Genomic DNA, 17,240 nt, shown 5'->3' with positions numbered 1-17,240 from the left:
CTCGCTACGAGAGCTATCGCGAAGCTCGTTCGCGTGTTTTCTTGTTTACTTGCGGTGCATCGCATACACGCATCCAAATTTGTTCTCTCTCCCTCGCCGCATTCGAGAGCATAATACCGAATGCGCGGCCGCACTCAACTCGCGCTGAATTCCAAAGTGATTTCTCTCCCCCACTTGCAACACATTCGCAATCGCCTCGCTCGAAACTATGACCCCTAAGGAAGCGGAAAACGATCGAGAGAACAGGGAGAGAGAGCCTGGCAGAGTCGTAAGTGCTTTCCGACCCGGCCCGGCAGGGTTCCCTCCGGCCTTTGTAAAAGAATCACGTGTTTCGTTCACTATCGCGCTCGCTGTTATCAGAAACTTTTCACGTATCGCTGCGGAAACTGATTAACCGCTCAGCCTGGCGATGAATCGTAATACATTAGGGCGCAAAGATTCGGTCACGAGCATCTGCTCTCGCGAGACGGGTAATAAAGTGGTACAGTCGCTCTTTATTTGAAGAATCTATCGACTTTTATTACTAATTAATTAATTACTCGGTCAAAGTAATTCGCTTCGAATTTTAAGGACGAGAAACTTTGAAAGACTCGGCTTTTCATTCGGCTAAATGGACGATTAACTCGCGATTTCTGATTCATTTGCATGAGATGTTTCTGTAAAATATGACGACTGAGAACCGAATTGAATAGCTTGTCAACAGTTTGAAATATATATAGAGTAGCGAAACTTACTAATCGTACGATCTCGCGCTTGGATAATGGAAGACGTGCGATAAGCTCGGCCAAGCAGCCGACAGCAGTCGAAATAACGTGACCGCAATCTTGATGAGAGAGAGATTATCGATGTGCCACGTCGTCCGATAAGTTCTCGAGGACGCAATCAGGCTGGCACACCCTGCGAAACGTACCCCTTAGAAGTAGTAGACAAAGCACTCCCTTAACCCAAAGAAAAGAGAGAAAGTTCCGACCGATCACCTCGTGTCTCAGGTATTCGTCGCCGAGGGGGAGCCCCGCGCAATCCGTGACGACGATGACGACGACGATGACGGCACCGAGCGGCGGCGCCGCGATGACGACGACGTCGACGACGCCGAGCGGCTACACCAGCAGGTTCGTAGCGCACGTAGCTCAAACGACTGCTCACGATGAGGCCACTTCTAATTCCAGTAACCCCCACGATCGTAATCGTTTTAGGACGATTAGCGCGGACGGTAGTACCGACGAAAGAAGGTACTCGGCCGGTCGCGTCGAGGACGATAATAAAGTAATCGCGGCTACGGCCACGATCGCGGATTATGCTTTTAACGTCGACGCCGACGGGGACGCACTTAAACCGCCGCGGGCGACAAACACTCGCTCGTCACGAACGGACATTATTACGGACACCGACAAATCGATCACCTCATCCACCTCCTCCCATCTCGCGATTAGCGAACCCGAGAGTGATCTTCTCGAGGGTAGCCGTGGCGATAGTCGAGTAGCGAGCGTGGCAGCCCAAGACGAGGCCACGTTAGTGGAAGGTCGTTCCGGGAACGATGAGATCTCGTTGATAGCCGGCGTTGATCGCGAACGGGACGAATCTACTCTCGCGATTGATGATGACACCGAGACGAAAGAACGCGACGGTGTCGCGTTCGAAAAGCGTGAAAAGCCAGAAGACGCTCCATGTTTCCTTCGGATCGTCGTGGAGGACGTCGACGCGATTGTCGGCGAGCAGCGCACGTTGGATCTCATGAGTCGATCTGTCGAGACGATCGACGAGCCGATCTCCAGAGACCGATCAAGATCCAAAGAGTCCCAAACTGTCTCCGAGTGTTCGAGTTCCATCAGCGGGCGAACGATATCCGACAGTGAATCGGAAAGTGATTCCGATAGCGGCTCCGAGGAGGAGGACGAAGAGGAGGTTGAGGACGACGAGTCTCGGGATGAAAATTGCAACGTGAAGAAGGAGAAAAAGGAGGAAGACAAGAACGATTCCGGCTATAAAGGCAGCGAGAAATGCGAGATTGGCGAGAAAAACGAAAATTCTTCGAGTTCCGGGAACGACGAGGAGACTACGGTGTTGAGTGTTAGTTCGGGCCTAGGCGAGAGCAGCAAGACACCCGACGATCGTTACGAGAGGGACCTAAAGCGCCGAAGCGCCTCGATTATCGACGAGAGGAGTATCGAGGAGATGTTCGACGATAACGGTTGGGTGATCACAGAGCAGGATCTCCAGCAGGATCTGCAGACAATGTCCGCGATCCCATCGGGCTTTGGATTCATGGACGATCAGATTGTCGAGAAGACCGAGGATGACCACGGCGGGACTCGTACCGAAGAACCCATTCCAATCGCCGAGCGGGAACATGAGACGTTGGACAATCTCGAGGATTCCTCAGCGCGGTCAAGCACCGCGATCGACGACGTCGAGATGACTCCCCCGAGCGAACCAGGCTCATCCGAGGGCCCGTCCAGAAGCCACGTATACAAACAGAGCAGTCTGGGTAAGAACGGATGGCTGGTCTCCGACGAGTCCGAAAGCGAGTCTGAACGGGCAACCCCTCCTGGGATCGAGGTCCCCTACGATCGAGACGTCGCGCAGATCGAGGGGATCGCGAGGGAAAACGAAGCTTCGAGGGGGATCGAGGATAGTGGCATCGACGAGAACGGGTGGGTGATACTTGACGACGACGATGACGACGTCGCTGATGGCCGTGTAGGGGAGCGCAGCGCGCAGGAGAGCACGATTCGTTCCCAAACGACCGACCTCGTAACGAAAACTAACACTGAGAACGGTGCATTACTACTCGCGAACGCTACCCAGTCGAAGGGCGAGCAGTCGAGGCTTCTCGGCGAGCGCGAGGAAACGCGGCCCGTTGGCGCCATTGTCAGTATACCGGTGCAAATGGTAACCACCGTCTTCTGTGTGTCCGTACTGTGTTACACCGTTCTAACGAACCTCCTCCTGTAATTTCCCAAGTCGGGCTATCTATTTTTCTCTCACGTACACAGACACGTACATGGGTCTCTTCTCTTTCGGTCCCTCCCGATGCTTTATCTCGACGGTGTCGGTTGTCGGCGTTCATGATGAGAGACCGTGGACCTTACACACGCACACAGAAACTGACGAGACTCTCTTCTTGTCGCGAGTGACGATGCAGCAGTTTTCTCTCCCACGATTTTGTTTTGTTCACGAAAGGATTTTAATCCTTATCAAAATATTATTAGATCCAATGCTATGATTGGGATTTTGTCAATTAGCGAGACATCTAATGTGTAGATCTAATTAAAACACTTAATTCTTATAAAGCATAATTGTAGCTTTTTAAATTGTTTAACCCTTTGATGACCGCACGATTAATTTGAGACAAAAGGGGACAATAATTTAGAGATCTTACTAATCAGTGCCGTTATTATTACACATCATTACATGCTCGAATTCCGATTAATATTTAATTAACTCCAATCATATGCCAATTAGTTTCCAAAATTAGGCATCTCGGAATCAAAGGACATAGCAAAATTAATTACTATCGGAATCAAGAATTGATAGACAATTTGGAAAAAAATTATAATATAATGAAAAAAGAAGATATATATATTTTTATCATTCATTAAAAAGAGAGAACTGCTGCTCGAAACTCGCGTTCTTTGGGCGCCGGATAAAAGCCGCCACCACCAGAGAACGTTCATGAACATAGGAAACTTTACAGTATACTTGATAAACTTGCATTTTATATATTGTGATAATCGTATGTACGGCCGAGTGCCATTGTTCCTACATTTGTCATCATTGCTCAAGTAGCTTCACCTTTTGTACACACATATACATATATAAATATATGTGTATATATATACACACATAGACAGGCATCGCGTCAAGTAGCGAGGCAGTCTTCGCAATTCACGCTTCAATTCATGCTTTAAAGCCGTCCCCGAAGAAATGGTAGCGTCAGACGTCGGCGGCGATCGCACGTGGGCAGCCTGTCACCACGTGGGTCGGTCGCCTCCGCGTCAACGCGTATCTATAATAAGTTTTTGTACTCTCTCCTTAGCAAGTAGGCTTGCGTCACAGTTTGTCGGTGTGGTAAATAAACTGCATTTCTCTTGTGATAACTCGTATTATTTATTTCCCTTTCAACCGTCCTCAGTATCAGAATGATAACAAGCACAAAGTGTCGGTTGCCGCCTGCTCACAAATTTTTGTCCGTAATATTTCATTCTCTTTCAGTTGTCCATGTTTCCCCGTCAATCTCCCCGTCCCGAGAGAATCTCTCGCAGTCTAATTCCCTGACTTATCACTCTCAATGTCCCTATCCATACGTGTATTATCATTGGAATGATATCGAGCGGGATACGATATGTACGAGAAAAAAATGCATATTTATTTATTGCACTAACAGATTGTTTTTACGTTTATATCATCATTGATCGGTCGATGATCGACCGCTGGAGGAGAGGCGGCTTTAAATTTTCGTCCGCTTCGGAGATTCCCTGAGCGGGATGTTTCTCAAAAGTGATTTCGATACGTTTAAATCTCGCATGACACATTATATCATGAACTTTTTTGATTGTCAAGTTATATTACGCGTGCGTATAAGATTAATTTAATATTATATGCGGTTAATCATTTCTTTGATATGAGCAAAGATTGATATAACTTGTGTTTTCTTTTTATGAACGATATAAAATCTTGTATTCTTAGCATCTAATTTTTCTTGTTTTTTTTTCTTTACAGTAAAATAACAAATGAATGTAAAAGATGTCGCGTATCATAAAAATCTTGGACACACATTCTGAATGATTCGCAAAAATCTTGGTAAAGCAGACACAGTCATCTACAAGCAGGCTCTTCTCATACTTCTTCAGAGCGTTTACGATACAAGTTTTTACAAGTTGACGATATAAATCTCCTTTGTACATCTCGAGATACGTACACAAGAGCTGAAATGTTATCTCGACAAGAAAGTCAGAGGTGTTCACAAGTGGTAGAATACTGGATTTTGCGCGACTACAAATAGGTAACACACACGAAACATGGGGACAAATTCATGCTTTTGGATAGAAGAGATCCAAAAATTCGCAACGAGCTAAGAGAACTTTATAGGAAATAAGTATTCCGATAACTTTAACAACTAATCCATTTTCTATCCCGCAATTCAAATGTATACATTATTATTTTTGCAAATGATAAACTGTGAACATATTTGACAAGTCTGTCTTTAATTGATAAATATATATAATTAATATTGTATTATATTAGATGGGTTAATATGTCATAAATTAATTTTCTTATTTTATTATGTTATAAATTAATTTTATTTCAAGTCATATAATGATGGAAACTCTTCATTATTTTTGCAAATGATAAACTGTGAACATATTTGACAAGTCTGTCTTTAATTAATAAATATATATATAATTAATATTGTATTATATTAGATGGGTTAATATGTCATAAATTAATTTTCTTATTTTATTATGTTATAAATTAATTTTATTTCAAGTCATATAATGATGGAAACTCTTCATTATTTTTGCAAATGATAAACTGTGAACATATTTGACAAGTCTGTCTTTAATTGATAAATATATATAATTAATATTGTATTGTATTAGATGGGTTAATATGTCATAAATTAATTTTCTTATTTTATTATATTATAAATTAATTTTATTTCAAGTCATATAATGATGGAAACTCTTCATTATTTTTGCAAATGATAAACTGTGAACATATTTGACAAGTCTGTCTTTAATTAATAAATATATATATAATTAATATTGTATTGTATTAGATGGGTTAATATGTCATAAATTAATTTTCTTATTTTATTATGTTATAAATTAATTTTATTTCAAGTCATATAATGATGGAAACTCTTCATTATTTTTGCAAATGATAAACTGTGAACATATTTGACAAGTCTGTCTTTAATTAATAAATATATATAATTAATATTGTATTGTATTAGATGGGTTAATATGTCATAAATTAATTTTCTTATTTTATTATGTTATAAATTAATTTTATTTCAAGTCATATAATGATGGAAACTCTTCATTATTTTTGCAAATGATAAACTGTAAACATATTTGACAAGTCTGTCTTTAATTAATAAATATATATAATTAATATTGTATTATATTAGATGGGTTAATATGTCATAAATTAATTTTATTATTTTATAAATTAATTTTATATCAAGTCATATAATGATGGAAGCTCAATTTGATCGAGAATATTAATTTTTCTTTACTTTTCTCTCAAATTTTGCGCCGTTCTTTTTTCAAAAAGCTGAAATATATAGTCGAGCTTCTTTCTCTCTCCCAGCCTTCTACCGTAAAAATACTTGTAGCCGAGAAAGTGGATTACTGCATAACGCAACGCAGTATTCTTAGCACGTTGCGCACTCCGTTCGCCGCTATAACAAATCGGTGGTGTCGAAACTTCGCAGCTTTCACACAGTCGTTTGGGTAAAGAAGGGGACCGAGGGGAGGGAGGAGGAGGGGGCGGAGAGGGGGAGGCAAATGTAGAACCATCGATCCAAAGCCTGCAATCTGATCTACCAGTTTCGTAAACTGGAAACTTCTTACTTCGTGACACGTCGGGTTCTACCGATGCACTGGGACTCGACCTAATACGACGAAATATGAACTTAGTTGAGGAGAGGGTCCGGCGCAAAGTCATACACACAAGCCGGGCGCGCGATAAACTATGTTTATGCCGAAGTTTGCGGACATTCATGAACTTTCTCAAATTCGAGCAAACCTACACAAACATTGTTTGACGCAATCCGAAAATTTCATCCGTATCGTCCGCATAGCTGCTCTCCCTCCCCCCCCCCGTCGTCCTCTCCCTCTTTCGAGTGCGACACTAACTTTCCCTGCGGGACGCTAATTATAATGTAATATACGAGCGTTTACACTTCCCCGGTTATTTGTGATTAATCAACAACTGAGGAGGGGCTGTTATCATCTGCGCGCGCGAGACATAATTGGAAATATTTTACGGTAAAATCTAGGACATCGGGGGCCTGGAAATTGAACGAAATTAAATATAAAAGAGACATTATTCATTTATTTAACTCTCTTCCAAGTTTTCTAAAGGAGTAACAGCTCCCTCCCTTGCCTCCCTCTTGCTTCTAATAATAAGTAATAAAAGTACTTATGGTACTTGTTAAAAAAAAAAGGTGTGCATGACGTATACGTGCGAATACATCACAGTAAAACACTTATCTGCATATTCATCATACTCATGTATACAGGATGTCTCACGAATCTGTGATAAAATGAGCGGCGCATCGGTGGCCGCCGACGATTGCGCTCATCCATGGAGCTGGAATCGAATTAGATCAGTGGCCGTTTCGTAAGCATAGGTCTCTTTTTTTCAAATTTCAAAAGCCAAAAGTAAACGAAAAAAAAAAACCTGCAACCGATCCGATAAGTATGTAATACGACATCTTCCACTGACGATGAACGCTTCCGGCAAGTGTACAGACCACACATAAGAGATTAGCATATTAGCGCACCAATTAACTACACTGATCTCGTAGCTTATCTCATATATTGTTACATTGAATTGACATATAATATCGGAATGTGATTATTTTTTATGTGACAATAATAACTTTCTTAAACATTTGTCCATAAATAACCGCTTCCTCTGATTCGCACAAGCGCGACGACAGCAGCAAGAGAAGCTTCAATTAATTCACTATAGTATTGCCTGTGTGTTTTTATTACTCGTCGTTTGTATGCGCTATTAAAACCGCGAAATAAAAATAGTTAACGCGATATCAAAATATCTCAGATCCCTCCCGACGTAACTTTCCGTACAATAGCTCGCGAGACGTGAGAACTTCGTATAATCGCGGACAGCGAATAGATTCGCGAGCAATCAAATGCAAATCTCGTCCTCGAAAGCTAATCCCATAAACGAGACAGCAATACTGACACAAAGTCTACCGTCGTGTATATGAAAAGCAGTTAGCTCCTTAACCTCGTTACTTTGCTCCATCCCCAACTCATTAGCGTATGCAATTCACGCTCGTATTATTGTATCTTTTAAAACGTAATATACGCGAATAAATAGCGTCCTCTGCGCATCGCACGGTATAAAAGTTTGACATTATACGCATATAATCAATGCAGCGTATCCAACTCTCTTTTCGATGAATCTCCAATAAATATCTACAAGAATACATCTTCAAGAAAAAAAGAAAATTATTTTAAATTAAAAGAAATTATTTTATTATTTTGAAAAATTATTTTTTTCAAATGTCAAATGTCAAATATTTTTTCTCCAACACCTCGACGAATATATTCTTAATCACCATCAATGGCGCGCCTAAACGGAGTCTGCCATTTTTATTTTGAAGATAAAATTCGAGTTTTTCCTTTTTTTTCTTCAAAATGGAGCGCGCTGCAGATATATACGTATTGTTCGCGAAGTATTTCGGTTGCACGATATTGCGTCCGTGCTCTCTTGCACAGTTTGCGCTCGCGGCACGCACGTGCACCGAAATAGCCCCGATGCGAGGTCTCGTTTGAAAATACGACCGCAGATATCTCTGCGGTATCCCGCTCGTTCACAATGGGTATCGCTTTTCCGCGCGTGTCCCGGGGTCGAGACCCTCCAATGCTTCAAGGGTGTACGATTACCCGAAATCTACTCGAATTTAGCTTGAACAATTACGGTCCAGAAGATGAAGAAGATGAAAGACTGAGCTATCGTAGAGCTTGCGACCTCTAGAATTCGGGGGAAATTTCGATAATCGCCAAATATTTAAACAGGGATGCATTAACAAATGTAATATCTTTTAGAAGACGTCATACATAACACGGAAGATAAAATTTAATTGTTGTTTTAACTTTCTTACAATTAACAACGTGCTCATATATTTTACGCTTCTCTCCGTAGACAATCTACATATTATTTAGCAATTACATAACGCAAAAAGATGAAATGAGATGGGATTACATTGCTTTTTCATCGCGTTGCTTAATTATCTCATTGTACATTTAATTATCTGTCACTTGTCAATTGTAAGTGTTGAATGCATACGCGTTGGAATTATTTTACTCTCGCAGAAATAACTTTGCATCACAGAGAAATTTCCTACAAGGTGAATGCTTATAAGATATCCAGGAAAATTATTGTAATAATTTTTATAATTATAATTATTGTAATTTTTATAATTATAATTATTTTTATACTTATTGTAATAATATTTAAATTCGATACTTTTTATTAAACTATCATTAATTATCTTCCTTGAAAAAAATATACATAATGATTACAATACTTATATAATAATAAAATTTTATTTTTGTAAACTGTCATTATTTTGTATTAAAAAAAATTTTTATAATTATAATTATTTTTATAATTATTGTAATAATATTTAAATTCGATATTTTTTATAAACTACCATTAATTATTTTCCTTGAAAAAAACATAATGATTATAATATTTATATAATAATAAAATTTTATTTTTGTAAACTGTCATTATTTTCCCTAAAAAAAAAGATGTATAATGATTATAATATAATTCGATATTTTGTAAAAACTTTCATTTACTATTTTCTCTGAAAAAAATATACACAAAAAAATCCTAAAATTATTAGTGTGTAATAAAAACACAATTACTTCTGGGAGAGTGAAATAATTCAAGCTGGCAGCGTAAGGAGATAAACTTTCGGTACAGACGAATTGAGCGCACCGTCTCCCTGATGTTTCAGATTCCTGAACAAGAGCAGGAGCCAGGCGGCGATGATGGCGTCCCGCGAGCGTGAACGGGAACGAGAACGAGAACGGGAACGAGAACGAGAACGGGAAAGGGAACGGGAACGAGAACGGGAACGCGAGCGAGAACGCGAGAGGGACGTGGACGCGGAGGTGGACTCGCCCTTGTCGGCGAGATCCCGCTACGCTGCCCTGAAGGAGCGCCGGCAGCGTCTCGCCCGTTCCAGGAGCTCGCACAACTTCGGCGGCGACGACCTCGACCTGGACGAGGAACCGCCGTCGCCGACGACCCAGTCGCCGAACGCTTACCTGGCGGCCAAGTACGGCGTCGGCTCCGAGCTCGCGCGTAGCCGCAGCACCCACGCCCTGAAGTCGAGGGAGCCGAGCCCGGAACGCGATCGCCCGGGCGCGGAGAAGGACGGCGCGGCTCTGAGCTCCTGGGCCAGGTACCTGAAGAACAAATACGGCAACCGCACCACCAAGGACAAGGAACCGCCCTCCTCGTCCTCCACGATACCCTCGTCCAGGTGAGACCCGAATCGAGCATCGCTTGACGAGCAAATTCGCAGACTGCGATTTCTCGAGCAGATCAGAGAGAATTATTTAATAATTTTAAATTTATTAAAGTTAAATCTATCTCGTTTTAAAAAAGAAAACGTTAGAAAATCCCTCTTCACAAAGAAAATATGAAAATATTGGGAAATTTAATTTAGCTGCAAAACTTATACTGTAAAATTTATTATTTTTATTATTATTTAAATGGAAAAATTTTAAACGAAAAATTGTTTGAAATAGCAGTTTTCATTTTCTACAAAAATAACGATATCAAGAAATTGCACCAACTGAAGAAAAATTTATATCGTGACATTTTAAATAAGAGGACGTCAGAGAGTTTCTCTTCATGGGAGATACGTATATTAATTTATTGTCTATTTTCTATAGTGAAATAAATCGCGGATATCACGATACGATATCATGTTAGAACTAAGCTTTAATCCTATCGTTGTACGCGATGATTCGGAACATTATATGCGCATAGAATCTGTATATATTAGGTAATACTGACAACACCATATATTTACATATCGTATTAAATTTACATATCAATCATATTTACATATTTACATATCGCGCTGAATTATTACGAAACTCTCTTGTTATCAATAATATGAAAGACTTTATTTAAAATGACAATTCAATTATTACCTAAGTGAAATTAATTTTCTATTGTAATTTTTTGAAACCTTTGAAATAATTTTCACAGCAGCTCTAGCGCGGCTTCGAGAAGGTTATCGTTGGGCTTGCCTCTGAGGCACACCGGGCAAACATCCTTCGAATCTTCTGACGACGACCAAAAAAACCCGTCAGGCTCCCCCACGTCCCCTACAGCAGCTCCCGTTACACCCGCGGCAGCAGGTTCCTCCACTAGGTGAGTTTTATAGTCGCGTTATATTTTCGCACAAAGACAAATCTCAAATCGTTATTCTTATATAATCGTGATATGTTATATACAGGATGTTTCTTAATAAGTGCGAAAAATTTTAGATGATTCTTTGTCGAAAATTAAGGGAGGTTTTTTCATATAAACATTAAAAAGTGCTAATAAAAAATTGAATAGGGGTTGCTAGGTTCATCCCCTTATAATACGAGAGGCTGAAAAAAATATTAATAAATAACCTTTTTACTAGTAGAAAATTTCCACCTAATTTCATTTCTTTAACTTGTTTCAAATTTGAGAAAAAAATAAAAACCTAATTTTTACCCCTATTTTTGGAAGAGTGTAACTCCACAGGGAGGGATGTAGGAGTATATGTTTATATGAAAAATCCCCCTTAATTTTCCACAAAGAATCATCTCCTAAAATTTTTCGCATTTATTAAGAAACATCCCGTATAAAGGCAAAAAAAGGATATAATCTCTTTTAAATTGATATTTTTCGATCGACATTTTTTTATAAGTTTCTTTTTTAACGAGGAAATTTATAGACAAAACGCCCCACAACTCCGCTCGAGAAATTCTTTATTTACTTTGCGAATTTACATAGGAAATGAACGACGTCGCGCCTACGTTTTTCTCGCACGACATCCCGAGGACGTAGCGAGTTTTCGCACTTTCGAAAAGAAAAGTACGCGGACGCGCACTACGATCGTTAAAAGAACTTGCAACTTTCTGAATATACCTCCGACGCCGTAGAACGAAGGTAGAGTCGGAAGCTGGACGTATCCAGAGCCAGGGTATCGCAATCACAAAACACTTTATCCTCGTTATCCGTTACGTCGCAACCGGATCCCCTCCTCGCGCGGCTATAATTCTCGAAGATCTACCGCTGCTTCTTCCGCCGGAGTGAAACAGCGAGTTCCTCCTGAAAAGTGGATTTTGCGAAAGTACAGTTCTTTTAAGAAACGGCGACGCGAAATGAGGATGTACGGAGAACCCTATATCCGAGTTTGTCTCTTCGCGTAAACTTCTCCCGATGTCAAGAGGAGGCTTCGATAAGAATCACGGATAAAGTTTATTATTAAATTTAGAATTATTAAATTTATCGCGTAGATTTAGCGCGTAATTACATGACTGACCACGTGGTCGCGAGGAATTCCCCTCCGATCGAGAGAGGGTGAGAGGGAAGGGGGCGGGTGGGGTCGAAGTGATTTATGATCGCGGGAAGATTGGGAATCCGCGTAATGAGCTTTATTGACCGCTCCCCCGATCGATCGATTCCAGCAATGGTCGGAGGAGTCATTACTTGCTGAAGCGGCGGCAGCTGTTTAAGTTCGGGATGCGGGGGAGCGAAGCCGGATGCTTTACCTGGCCGAGAGGCCTCGCAGTCGGCCCGGACAATTCCATCGTCGTGGCCGACAGCTCCAATCATCGTATTCAAGTAAGTCACTCTTTATCGAATCTTGCAAAATTGATTCGCGATTATATTTGAATTTAAACGAAACAATTGAAATCTCTCACGTATGATTGAATTATTTGAAAAAATCTCTTTTACTTATTAAGATCTCTTTTAATTGTTTTAGAAAAAATTTTCATTAAAAAAAGAATTTTAATCGTAGGACATTTTGAATTAATTGAATTGATAATTATTTGAAAATTTCGCTTATTTATTAAAATTTCTTTTAATTGTTTGAAAAGGAATTTTTATTAGAAAAAGAATTTTAATCGTAAGAAATTTTGAATTAATTAAATTGATAATTATTTGAAAATTTCTCTTATTTATTAAAATCTCTCTTAATTGTTTCAAAAGAAATTTTTATTAGAAAAAGAATTTTAATCGTAGAAAATTTTAAAAACTATGTTATTCCGTCTTTCGAAGATGTTAGAGAAATACAAACTAATATTAACAACCAACACGAATCTCGATAAATCAGTTGTATCATATTAAATTAATAATTATTTGAAAATTTTTTTATTTCTTAAAATCTCTTTATTTGTTAAAATCTCTTTTATTTGAAAATCAATAATTATTTGAAAAATCTCTTTGTTTGAAAAGGAATATTTATTGAAAAGAGTTTTAATCCCAAGAAATTTTGAAAACTATGTTATTCCATCTCTCGAAGATGTTAGAGAAATACAAACTAATATTAACAATCAACAACACGAGTCTCGATAAATCAATTGTATATAATATTAAATCAATAATTATTTTAAATTAATAATTATTTGAAAATCTTTTTAATTTATTAAAATCTTTCTTAATTGTTTGAAAAGGAATTTTTATTAGGAAAAGGTGTAATATTGTAAGAAATTTTAAAAACTATTATTTCGTCTCTCGAAGATGTTAGAAAAATACAAACTAATATTAACAACTAACAAGAGCCTCGATATATCAATTGCATCGTTTTCGAAGCGACGTAACAGTTACCTCGTATACGCCCGTAAAGTGGAAGTACGAAGGCTTTAAAATTTCATAGGCATTTACGTACACGTATCGGCGTATCGGCGATCATAAATAAGCCAACTTCGACCGCGCGGCCAACAGGAGAACGAGGGAGAGAGAGCTCTCCTCTCCCAGGACGCGTTATATTGCGGTTGGCCGCGAACGGCCGATTTTAATATCGGCGCGCGATCGATATAAACGACGCTTGTATCGCAGGTATTTGACGGTAATGGAAACTTCATGAAGGAGTTCGGAACGTACGGCAGCGGCGAGGGCGAATTCGATTGCCTCGCCGGGGTGGCCGTAAACAGGATCGGGCAGTACATCATCGCGGACCGCTACAACCACAGGATCCAGGTGCTCGATCCGTCCGGCCGTTTCCTGCGAGCCTTCGGCTCCCAGGGCACCGCCGACGGCCGGTTCAATTATCCTTGGGGCATCACCACCGACGCCCTCGGATTCATCTACGTATGCGACAAGGAGAATCATCGCGTACAGGTGCGCTCCTTACATCGTCCTTAATTAATCAACTTTCGATAAACCGTTGATTCTCGGGAAGATCGAACATGCTGATTTTTTTTATTTCTTTTTAGTACGAATTTTTCTCTTTTCATTGTTATTGATAATGTGTTTGGTATGATGATGAAATACAGGGTGTTTCAGTAAATTATGATTATCTTTCGTGAGCATAAACAAATAAAAATAAGTCCTTGTACCATTTTTTCCTACAACGCATCTTTTATCATCATCTTCTTTCTATTAATTAAATTTGTTTTCCTCACAAGACAGTTAATTTTGAAATACAGTTAATTTTGACGAAATAAAAATCAAAAGCACCCTTTTTCTAGAAAAAGATATAGAGAAAAAAATTTTTTAAATATATTTAAAAATATAAAAGAAACCTATATTCAAAATTTTGTAAAAGAGAAGGCTTTTAGATAATATAAAATCACGCTATGTATTTTAAAGACCCGGTTACTCAACATAAAAATAATTATTACAAATTATCAAAATCTACAGAATGATATAAAAATGATTTAAAGAAAATCTTCTCAAATCTTAATTTTAAAGACCTTAAATATTTCGATAGAGGTGCGTCGAAAAAAATTTATAGGAACCTACGCGTTTATTTTTATCTGGACTGCGAGAGATTGCCCATCTTTATCGAAACATCCTATGTCGCGTATGTACGACTTTATCGAGAAAGTAATTGCGTTTCCTACTAACAGCATCGTATTTTACGCTATATAGTACATATATAGTAATACTGACCGGATGTCACCTCGACAGGTATTTCAATCGGACGGCACGTTCGTGGGCAAGTTCGGTTCGTGCGGGGGCGGACGCGGCCAATTGGAGCACCCGCATTACATCGCGGTGAGCAACACGAACCGAGTGATTGTCAGCGACGGCAACAATCACCGCGTCCAGATATTCGACGTCAACGGCCGCGTCCTGACGTCCTTCGGCTCGGAGGGCTCGGACGACGGTCAGTTCAAGTTCCCGCGGGGCGTCGCCGTCGACGATCAGGGCTACATCGTCGTCGCCGATTCCGGCAACAATCGCATACAGATCTTCAGTCCGGACGGCACCTTCCTCAAGTCCTACGGCTGCTGGGGCAGCGGCGACGGCGAGTTCAAGGGCCTCGAGGGCGTCGCCGTCACCTCCACCGGCAACATCGTCGTCTGCGACCGCGAGAATCACCGGGTCCAAGTATTCTGACCGACTTTGTCGGCCATTTCGTTGATGTAACGTCGGAGAAATCGCGAGCTCTGCTCTTTTGCCAAAACGGATACGCGCCAATTTATGATATTCGCGTTTATTAATATCGTTAATGATGAGCGAGTAAAAGCGAATGTATATCCGGGCAATGCAAATACGTCATGTTAGTTGGATATTCGGAATCGACGTCTACGAGTATCTCAGGAGTCGGATTTCGATTACTTTAAATATTCGCATCTCGTTGTGACTTTTTTATCTGGGAAATATGTCTAACTAACAAAAATTAATAATAAATTCATTTAACAAAAATAATAATGAAAGGTAGAAAAATTAAGAAATAAGACACGATAAAAATATTTCAATATCCTGGGATATTATTAATTTCTTATGCCGTTTATACATCACGTATTGTTCTGAAAAATATGCAAAGATCAATATCGCGAATTAGAGAATTTTCCAATTTAGCAACTTTCTATAAAGATATTCTGCAAAAATATCTTAACAAATTCATCGATAAATCGGGAGTGAGATGTCATTATAGCTTGTTTTATTAAAAAGTATATTATAATTAAAGTATTATCTATACTTTCTCTTCGGGAAACCTTCACGTGAATCTTACATTTGCTTTCTATTGTCTGAAATAACTCTCATCGTCTAGAAATAAATTTATTGCCCGCTCGTACTTGTAGTAAAATACAAAGAAAACAAAAATATATTAGCGGAAATAATTTTTGATGCAAACAAGACCTATTGTCGCTGATTAAATGGCTTTATTTTTTATCGTATAGTAAATAATTAAGAGCTGTTTGATTTGCGTTAAATCCTAAATTTAGTTATTAGCGTTAAGAGTTTATATTAACTTGTCTTCGCCAATTTGGATGCAAAACTGAATTTCTGCCGTGAAAAATAAATGAGATTTTGATTTTAAGTGAAATGTTTAAATTTAATTAATAAACTGCTTTCTTTTTCAATCTGTACTTTTTATACTGTAGACAATAACAATTAATGTAGACGAAATTAACAGAATAGAAAACGGTAAATATTTTTTTCTTCAAGCTAATTTCTTTATCATCAAAATTTTCCAAAGAGGCCAATTTCCATTTCTACTTTCGTCAGCGGCTTTTTTGCGATTTATTGCGATCGTTTGTTCTTCGTATCGATGAATATTACATTCACTCAAAGTAATACTAGATGAAGGAAATATCGGGACGACAGATAGAATAGCAAGAAAGAAAAAAATCTGCGAAGGCAATCATATCGATGAGCACAACAATGCATAAGTGGAATCGGGCCCCTCGCTCGCCGGCGAGTTTGGTTCGAATTTACGAGGTAAAATCTTGGATCGTCGGTCGATTTCCTCCGCTCGGCAGCTTTCGAAAATACGTACTTTTTCTTATTCGCATCCCTCACTCCCTCTAACTCTCCTTCTCTCACGGTTATCTCTTCTTTTCGTACACGAGCGCGATAATCGAGCGACCTAATTTAATTTGTACTCAAAGCGACAGAGCAAGTAAAGTTTGTACCGTTTGTATGCTTTAAATAAACTGTTGCGGAAGAGAGGAAGGCGGTAAGTAAATTTCACCTGAACTACTTATCTCCGTCCCTTCGGAACCATTTCCGTCGCAATATATTACTTATTCGCGCGTTCTTGCTACGAGCTGCACTTGAAACATCAGGCAAAACGAGAAAGGATTATTAATTCCGTTCTATGAATAAGATCGTTAAATTTAGCGGTTCACGAAGTCCTTCCCTTCGGCGTTCCCCTCGACGAACAGTTGAAACTGGAACTTTGAGCTTCAATAGAAACTCTACAAGTGACTTGAGCGACCTAAGATCATTACTCGCCTGGGTATTCCTTAACTTGCCGTAATTGTGTTACTATCCAGTTTAGACGCAACTACATT

At 39.4% G+C, this 17,240-nt stretch overlaps 1 protein-coding gene across 6 annotated transcripts in view; it reads left to right on the top strand.

The window, feature by feature from the left end:
* Tn (tripartite motif containing protein thin) overlaps nucleotides 1-16,895 on the top strand; it is a 69,152-nt gene extending 52,257 nt beyond the window's left edge. For 4 of the 6 annotated variants that reach the window (XM_083083592.1, XM_083083593.1, XM_083083594.1 and 1 more), the window contains 8 exons: nucleotides 990-1,112; nucleotides 1,197-2,892; nucleotides 7,253-7,353; nucleotides 9,731-10,261; nucleotides 10,999-11,163; nucleotides 12,456-12,612; nucleotides 13,831-14,112; nucleotides 14,905-16,895. In XM_083083592.1, the coding sequence (XP_082939718.1) occupies nucleotides 990-1,112; nucleotides 1,197-2,892; nucleotides 7,253-7,353; nucleotides 9,731-10,261; nucleotides 10,999-11,163; nucleotides 12,456-12,612; nucleotides 13,831-14,112; nucleotides 14,905-15,336 (3,487 nt within the window). In that variant the 3' untranslated portion in view covers nucleotides 15,337-16,895. The remainder of the gene's footprint in view (nucleotides 1-989; nucleotides 1,113-1,196; nucleotides 2,893-7,252; nucleotides 7,354-9,730; nucleotides 10,262-10,998; nucleotides 11,164-12,455; nucleotides 12,613-13,830; nucleotides 14,113-14,904) is intronic. The other 2 variants (XM_083083597.1, XM_083083596.1) reach the window with 2 other exon arrangements.
* The last annotated feature ends 345 nt before the right edge of the window (nucleotides 16,896-17,240 follow it).

Source organism: Camponotus vicinus, unplaced genomic scaffold, assembly GCF_025532165.1.
Source record: "Camponotus vicinus isolate PSW18456_S1 unplaced genomic scaffold, iyCamVici1.0 SCAF_12, whole genome shotgun sequence".
Lineage (NCBI taxonomy): Eukaryota > Metazoa > Arthropoda > Insecta > Hymenoptera > Formicidae > Camponotus > Camponotus vicinus.
Note: the sequence above shows the minus strand (reverse complement) of the source record. Positions and strands in the feature narration are given on the sequence as shown.